Here is an 8,741-nt window from a genome sequence, read left to right as displayed (position 1 = left end):
TTAAAAATCTCTCCTGCATCCTAAGATTTCTAAAACCTGAAAATATGGGAGGATCTGGTACTCTCTTGCTGACGGGAAGAAGGACAAGAAGTAAAAAACGATGGCTGGTCCGCTTCTTCTCGTCTCCTAGCTACAATTTTGAATAAATCCCGGATTCTAAAATCAACGCATCCAAACGGCCCCTAAGTTTTTTCCGAGCACGGTGAAGGCTCAGAAAAGCCCCTTCGTTCTTCTCTTCCTTCACACACCACTAAGTTTATGGGAAACCTTTATCTAAGCAAACTCTCAACCTCTTGAATTGCTCCTATATAACTTTCCTAAAGTGCCTAATTTGTTTGGACTCTTAGGTGCAAATATAGCAGCTAATATAAGTCATAATTTTCACTTCAAGACATTACTAAACCAAAGGTTTACTAACATATATGATGAAAGATTGCTTGAATGCAGAGCTACAATCTTATTTGGCAACTCTAAAACATAGAACAATGTTTTAGAATTCCAATCCAAAAAAGGAAACTCCATCTTTGGAAACCCAAAGTATGAAAAACTTCCAACAAGCTAATCTTTTGTTTGGCTTTTTAGAGCTTCTTAGGAAATCTAACCACATTCGACGGCTGTTTAAATAATGAGAAACAAGATGAGTTAGTGCAATTATCAAAAGATAGCAGTGCCAACATCACTGACCTTAATAATGAGATGAAAGAACAACTTCCTTAGAAATTTCTCGCCGTTATTCAAGACCGAACGAGAAAACGCGGGGACTTCTTCACAGTCAGAAAAGGGCTGAGGGGTATTTTGGTAATTGTAACAGTCTAATTAACTCAACCAGCTGTCTAAGTCTAACCATGGTTAAGAGTGGTAGGTGATTTGACCAGTCGAGTTAGGTGGGCGTTGGTTCGTTCGGAGATGCAAATAAAAGCACCCTAATTCAATGCTTCTCATTCAGATTCTTCACGCTCTCTCCTCTCTTCCTTGTCTGAAATTAAATCTCGACCGTCGATTTCAGCCAAGGAGGAGAAATCAGAAATCCCTACGAAATCTCCACCGTCCGATCTTTCCTTCTCTTCGTGAACTTGATCTCGACCGTCGATTTGATATATTTCCGACATCGGATTTTCCGCCTAGCGTTTTGATATCATGCAATCAAGTTCATTGAAAATCTCTCCTTTAGAACTCGTGTCTGCACTTCTGAAAGGGAAATTCGATCTTTCAGCCATGGATTCGGAGTCCGGATCATCGATTTTCATTGAAAATCGTGAATTTCTTATGATTTTAACGACCTCGATCGCTGTTTTAATCGGTTGTGTATTTGTGTTCGTTTTCCGGCGATCGTCCGGTCAGAAATCCGGCAAAGTCGCGGTAGTTCCGAAGCCTTTGATCGTTAACGGACCAGATCTGGAAGTAGATGGAGGGAAGAAGAAGGTTACGGTCTTCTTTGGAACACAGACTGGTACTGCTGAAGGATTTGCTAAGGTTTGAGATTGATCTTTACTCTTCTCAGATGTTTCAGTTCTCTGCTTAAGATGCTTTTTTACAAGATTTCGCCGAAAATTTGACCGAAATTCTGATTTTTCGCCAAAATTCCACCGAAAATTTAACCTAAATTTCGTTTTCACACTTATTTACAAGATTTGTACCGTAAGTTTTAAAGATTTCCACCGAAATCTTAATGATCTCCACTGAAATTGCTGAAATTTCCTAATTTCCATCGAAATTCCACCGAATTTTAACCTAAATTTCGTTTTCACACTTATATACAAGATTTCTACCGAAAATTTTAAAGATTTACACCGAAATCTTAATGATATCCACTGAAATTGCTGAAATTTCCGAAATTTCACGAAATTCCCAAATTTTCACCAAAATTCGGATAAATTTTCGTTTTCACACCTATATACAAGATTTCTACTGAAACTTTAAAGATTTCCACCGAAATCTTAAAGATATCCACTGAAATTGCTGAAATTGCCAAAATTTCCACCGCAATTTTAAAAATACTGAAATTTTTAATCGAATCTTACATGATTTCGGCCAAAATTTCCACCGAAACCGAAATATTTGGATTTCGGTGGTGGCCAAAACCGACTCCGAGACTGAAATTTAAAACATAGAATAAAATCTGGTGTTTTGATTTTGATTTTTTATTTATTTTTAATTTTGTTGTGGTTGTTGATTCAGGCGTTTGCGGAGGAGGGAAAAGCTCGCTATGAAAAGGCGGTCTTTGAAGTCGTTGATCTGGTAATTGGAGTTTATTTTACAAGAAAGAATTGAAGGAGAGTAAATAGGTGTTTAATTGATTTAGATCTGATTGCATTTGTTTTTTTTTTTTCCAATAGGATGATTATGGTGCCGATGATGATGAATATGAGGAGAAGTTGAAGAAGGAATCTATTGCATTGTTCTTTATAGCGACGTAAGTTAGGGTCCGTTGATGATGAAATTCCTTTTTTGTTGTTGTTGTTGTTATTTCTTTAATTTTGTTTCTGTTTGATAGATATGGAGATGGTGAGCCAACCGACAATGCAGCGAGGTTTTATAAATGGTTTACAGAGGTAAATTTTGTATGAATTTAAGTTGAAGTACTCTTTTGGTTTCTTTTATGTTGAATTTCTTGGGTGATTTCTCATTGTCTGGTGTTTTCAGGGTCAAGGCAGGGGAGTCTGGCTTAAGAATCTCCAGTACGGTGTGTTCGGTCTGGGTAACAGGCAGTATGAGCATTTCAATAAGGTCTGTGAAGAAAATAAGTCTTAATTTCGTGATTTTTATTTCGATAATCTTTTGGGTAGCCGCTGATATTTGATTTATCGGATACGTTTGTAAAACAGGTGGCAATTGTTGCGGATGAAATCCTCGCCAATGAGGGTATGTTTTTTGGGATGATCTGACTGCTTTTTTTTTACTTCATGAACCTGTTGATTTCTAGAATTAATAATGCTTTAGAAGTAAGCATTTCAAGTTTTTGTGAATAAAAAGCTTTGTATCTGTGAAACTACCAATTACTCTAAAAGCTTCAGCTGTTGTAGAAGGTGTTATTTAATCTTTTATACTTCAACACTCCCCATCATGCGTGGCCCCTCTTTTTAGGGTTGGCCTACATGTGGCACATGTGCCCCCCTTTATGGGTTGCCTACTGCATGTGGATTTTTAATATCAAGGAGTATGATATATTAGTCATGTTCCTTGTTGTTCCTTACTATGAGCACCTGCTAATGCCACGAGGAGACTGCGCATCCATTAACTCGGCACAGGACATGAGCTGTTACATTTATAATATTTATTTTCACTCCCAAGTGTCGAGTTACAAGATTGTTTTTCAGAAATGTTTAATGCTTGGAAAAACTTCCTAACTATAAGCCATGATATAGCAACAACAACATTTTATTAGTTCATTTTTTCTGAATGGCACTTTTTTATTAGTTCATGATTTGTTTAATCTTAACTGGGTCCTCCTTCCAGTGGATTTTCTAGCTTGGGAGTTCTGACAGCCTGAGATTTTGTTTCTTTCTCTGTGTATTTGTTTGTTTTCTTCAAACGCTAGTGTTTTCCCCATTCGCCGGTGAACTTGAATTGAGATAGCTATTTGTATGCAAGATTTTTTTATACATGGTTTATGTGAATAGGACCAGGTTAGTATAAATGTATAATACTGCAGACTGAATAGGATCTGCTTGACGGTTTTAATGATTCTAAGGTTCAGAGTCTAGATTTAGTGTGGCGACTCTTGTTAAGGGGTAGAATGGGGTTTGGATCCTGCTGGTTAGTACCAGTGTCCGAATCAAAGGAAGCGTCTCCAGTTCAGTTCATTAGACACTGCCATGTTAATGTATATGTCAATGCACATGAATTTCTCCTTTTTAGTTTATTTTCCAGTTTGTTTTATCCTCAATTGTCACCCGCTCTCATCATATGAATGATGTAGTCTTTTCCTTGACGTCAATATCAGTTACCTTTTTTAAAAAAAATAAAAAAAATGGAGTAGGCCGAGGCTTGAAGGCTGTTAATTTCTATGCACATGACCTTTTTTTTTATTTTTAAAATGGACCTTCTTGTTATATGTTTACCGCTTCCTCTTGTCCTCTATTAAGTAGTGAGTTGTTTTATACTTAATTTGTTGGACACATAATGCGTAAGTTGTCGGACTAAAGGGTATCTAATTTTGTAAGACAGTATATCTTGCTATGCTATGGTATTCAATGCATCTGATTGTTCATTCCTCTAGTAGGGGAGTGTCCCAGCAACATAGGACTTGTTTGCTTGATTTTTCTCATTTCAGTCTGATAGATATTCTTTTGTGTCCCATTTCCTTCTCTTAATTCTTCTTACTATATCATCTCTTATTGTTTGTCTCTTCATTTTAATAGGTGGAAAGCGTCTTGTTCCAGTCGGTCTTGGAGATGATGATCAATGCATGGAGGATGACTTTACTGCATGGTGTGCAGAACTTTCAATATTCTGATTATATTGTGAAAGAACTTTCAATAGTCTAAAATTTCTTCCATTTGATAATGCCAGAAGAACCTATTCTTGTATTTTTGTCAGAATGACTTATTTCCGTTACCATTTTACCATTCTAGGCGAGAGTTGGTATGGCCCGAGTTGGATCAATTGCTTCTGGATGAAGATGATGCTGCGGCTGCTTCCACCCCTTATGCTGCAATTGTCCCCGAATATAGAGTTGTATTTCTTGATCCTAAAGAGGCATCTTGTCAGGACAAGAGCTGGGATCTTGCAAATGGTCATGCTATTCATGACATTCAACATCCATGCAGGTACTAAAAGAATGTACATTCAAGCATTCGATATGAATCTTGTTACCCATTTATTTCCATTATATGCTGACTTTTGGTGTATTATCTCTATAAAGAGCTAATGTGTCTGTACGGAGAGAGCTTCATACCCCGGCTTCTGATCGTTCTTGCATTCATCTAGAATTTGACATTTCCGGCACAGGACTTGAGTAAGTTCATTATATTTTTCTGTTGACATCTTATTTCAATTTTCTCTTTATGATTAGGGGTGTTCTAATTCAGATATTTATGAGTTGCATTTTGCTAATTTTGCAATACAAATAATCCAATTGATTATTTCAAACATATATTGGATTTTTTATTTTTAACTTAGAATAAGAAGATATTTACTTTTGGAAGGATTTAAATCAAAGCATGACATCTTTCTTGTCTACTTACATCTCTAGACATTTGAACTCCAACTTTCTCTTTGTGCCTAATATTAATTTCTTAACAGTATTATATTGTCTCTTTAAGCCAATCAAAAGAGTTGTAACACAGCCAAAAATTATTATCATTTAAGAGAATGTTTGTTGTCGTACTTATCTGTTGTGCTTCCCCTATTTTCATCAGGTATGAAACCGGTGACCATGTTGGTGTCTATGCTGAAAATTCTACTGAAACTGTGGAGGAGGCAGAAAGGTTACTAGGTTATTCGCCGGATACTTTCTTCTCCATCCATACCGACAAAGAGGATGGCACCCCTGTTAGTGGGGGCACCTTACCACCTCCTTTCCCATCTCCTTGTACTTTGAGAGCTGCACTTACCCGATATGCTGATCTTTTGAATTTCCCCAAAAAGGTGACTCTACATTCTCTAGTCTTAAGATCCTTTTTAATACTTCATTATGGATCTATGGTTCTATAATCTATACTCTGGTAACTTTCTCCTTAGTCCGAAGTCTTGTTTCTTTATTTATATGTTTGTATCTTTTCAGGCGTCACTAATGGCATTAGCCGCTCATGCTTCTGATGCGGGTGAAGCCGATCGCCTAAGATTCCTTGCATCCCCTGTTGGAAAGGTTTAAATATATTCTCTTCGCCATCTGGTTCCATAATACTCCTTTAATTGTTCACTCTTTAATCTGTGATTTGTCTTTGGTGCAGGATGAATATTCGCAGTGGATAGTTGCAAGTCAGAGAAGCCTCTTGGACGTCATGGCTGAATTTCCCTCAGCCAGGCCACCCCTCGGAGTTTTCTTTGCTGCGATAGCCCCACGCCTGCAGCCCAGATACTATTCTATATCTTCCTCCCCAAAGTGAGTAGTATTTCAAATATAAGCTATTCAATCTGCAGTTTTAATGTTTCATTTTAGTTACCGATGGCCATTTCATTATCTTCAGGATAGCACAGTCTAGAATACATGTCACCTGTTCATTGGTACTTGAAAAAACTCCAGCAGGACGGATGCACAAGGGCGTGTGTTCTACTTGGATGAAGGTAATGTGACTGTTCTATATGCTAATATCATTGTGAAAATTTTGACACTGCACAGACTACGAATCAGTTGTAAGATACTTTTATTTCTGAGACTTCCTTTTTTTTTTCACCATTTTTTTTTCTGATGAAAGATGACTGGAACTAATAACACTACTAAAATTTTCTAGTAATTCCAAAATCCCCAGTGGTGAATATGTTTAATCTTGTAGAAATGACCACAACAAACCTAAATCTTCTTTTAAACATTTTGCAGAATTCGGTGCCTTTGGAGGAAAGCCGTGACTGCAGCTGGGCACCTATTTTTGTGAGGACTTCAAATTTTAAACTGCCTACTGATCCTACTGTGCCAATTATCATGATTGGCCCTGGAACCGGATTGGCACCATTTAGGGGATTCTTACAGGTCTGTCACTGACACTATTTCTGCACTTTCTCTTTTATTCGTACCGATGAACTGGCTTTAAGTTTCTTTTTATTTGTCATTTCAGGAAAGATTGGGTCTGAAAGAAGCTGGAGCAAAACTTGGCCCTGCCATCCTCTTCTTCGGATGCAGGAATAGCAAAATGGTAATTCAAACTCAAATCTCTCTGTTAAACAGATACCAAATTTTCGGACAAGTACTTTGTTTCCCAAAGATGTTACCTCGAGTTCAGATTTTGATCAGATGTGCATTACCTGCAGGATTTCATATATGAAGATGAATTGAATGGCTTCGTTGAAGCTGGGGTGCTTTCTGAGCTTATTGTTGCTTTCTCACGCGAAGGTCCAACCAAGGAGTATGTGCAACACAAGATGGCGCAAAAGGTTGGTTAAAAAATTGTACCATGTTTTTGTTTTATAGGAATTGAAATTTCCTGTTTATATATAGTTCATTCTAAACGTTTCATTTTACTTGTTTTCAGGCGCAGGACATCTGGGATATCCTCTCTCAAGGTGGTTATATTTATGTCTGTGGTGATGCTAAAGGCATGGCCAAGGATGTTCATCGGACTATCCATACCATAGTCAAGGAGAAGGTATAAATAATAAATCTGTGGTTTTAAAAAAGTTTAGGCATAGGTGTAGAAATGTTCTTTGTTATTCTTTCTTTTTTTCTAGTGTTTTTTTTAAATAATACCCAGAAATTGGGTATGGTGATTAAGGCCTTGTTTCATTTGGATTTTGAGAACTGGTTGAGTCCAAAACTGATACTTGGACTCACAATCGGTTTCAAAATCCAAAACCAACAGGGCCTAAATAAAATAGCAGGTTCTAAGTCAGTGGCTCAAAATTTTTGTTTCAGGGATGTCTGGAGGGCTCCCAGGTTGAGAACATGGTGAAGAGTCTGCAAATGGAAGGGAGATATCTGCGTGACATTTGGTGATTTGTGGCAGCATTTATTGAAGATTCATTAATTAGTAGCCTAGAAAACTATACAGGTCTCCTGGAATCTCACAACCATGGTTTTGGGAGATGGACAGTCCATTGGCTTTCACTGCCATTAAAACAGTGGGTTAGTTGTTCGTCATCGCTCGATGTCGTGATTCTTTTACCTAATGAGGATTTTGTTCTTGTATCTATAATATTTATAAGAATGATTATTGAGAAATTAGTTATTTCTACGTGTAGTTCTATGGGATTTTAGCCAACAATGCTGGGACTTTAGCCAGTTTATGTGAGTCTGAGGCTCTATATATGAAATTTAAAACATAGATGACTTCTGTTTGGACATCACCATCGAGCAACTACTGTTATTTTCATGTGTTCCCTTTCTTGAGATAAACAAAAAAAAGAAGTAATCTGAAAAAGGATAGGCTAATAATGTACTGGTTTTAACTAGGGAGATGGGTTGGAGCCAGGCCTCAGGGCTGCAGTGCAAAGTGCCCTCAAATGGTAGGTACTGTCCCTTGCTTAATTTGGAAACATTGGTTTTTTCCAGCTTCTCTGCTACCCTAGGGGGGATCTTGAATAATGGCAGATAATAAACTGGAAGATTAGTTAGGGCCACTTTAAAGACACTGATGCATTCTATTAAAGAGAGGAGGCTTTTTCCACCAAAAAAGAAGAAATCAAACAATCTATAACTAAAGCTAAGCTCTAAGCCACATTGCATCCTACTATTGAGCTTTTGACCACCTGTTTTTGCTCTTTGCAACAATCTTACGGCGCTCCCTGTTGTGAAAGCTCTGTTCCAGAGGCCAAGCCCTTGAACTGACTATGACAGAGTCAGGATTTGACGGCCAAAAGACATGGCTATCGTCATTTCCTCGATCTGCTGATGGGCAACAAGGGAAGCTTTCAATCGACTACTAATGTGGAATATTTAATGTAAACTGCTCAACCATCTCAAGATGATAAAAGAAGTGAAGAACTTGATCCTTGGTGCCTATATGATCGTGTCTCAAACTAAAGATGAGAAATAAAACTCAAGCATCTATACTTGACTACTTTTATCAAATCCAAGTTCCTAGCTTTTCACCAGCATCTTGCTCAAAGCTTCTCTCATTATCATGAATATGAAAGGAGGTAGTTAA

General features: G+C 37.5%; 1 protein-coding gene across 1 annotated transcript; it reads left to right on the top strand.

Annotated features, from left to right (window-relative positions):
- Positions 1 to 938: 938 nt before the first annotated feature.
- On the top strand, positions 939 to 7,936 carry LOC143855697 (NADPH--cytochrome P450 reductase 3-like). The gene is made up of 18 exons (XM_077365773.1): positions 939 to 1,473; positions 2,179 to 2,238; positions 2,337 to 2,413; positions 2,495 to 2,552; positions 2,644 to 2,727; positions 2,826 to 2,862; positions 4,362 to 4,431; positions 4,575 to 4,769; positions 4,865 to 4,957; positions 5,361 to 5,589; positions 5,726 to 5,809; positions 5,895 to 6,046; positions 6,132 to 6,228; positions 6,482 to 6,631; positions 6,717 to 6,794; positions 6,910 to 7,032; positions 7,131 to 7,244; positions 7,511 to 7,936. The coding sequence occupies exons 1-18, from the start codon at positions 1,138 to 1,140 to the stop codon at positions 7,589 to 7,591; spliced, it is 2,118 nt and encodes a 705-aa protein (XP_077221888.1). The 5' UTR covers positions 939 to 1,137; the 3' UTR covers positions 7,592 to 7,936.
- Positions 7,937 to 8,741: the final 805 nt, after the last annotated feature.

This window comes from Tasmannia lanceolata, unplaced genomic scaffold (assembly GCF_043159265.1).
Source record: "Tasmannia lanceolata isolate RefF3 unplaced genomic scaffold, GAP_Taslan_0.1 ptg000023l, whole genome shotgun sequence".
Lineage (NCBI taxonomy): Eukaryota > Viridiplantae > Streptophyta > Magnoliopsida > Canellales > Winteraceae > Tasmannia > Tasmannia lanceolata.
This window is presented reverse-complemented; position numbering and strand designations above follow the sequence as displayed.

Bases quoted from the DNA above. Each gene is read 5' to 3' on its own strand.
- LOC143855697 (XM_077365773.1), top strand. From the start codon at position 1,138: ATGCAATCAAGTTCATTGAAAATCTCTCCTTTAGAACTCGTGTCTGCA. The intron at 2,863-4,361 runs GTATGTTTTTTG...TCATTTTAATAG, and splicing joins TGAAATCCTCGCCAATGAGG to GTGGAAAGCGTCTTGTTCCA. The intron at 7,033-7,130 runs GTTGGTTAAAAA...ACTTGTTTTCAG, and splicing joins AACACAAGATGGCGCAAAAG to GCGCAGGACATCTGGGATAT.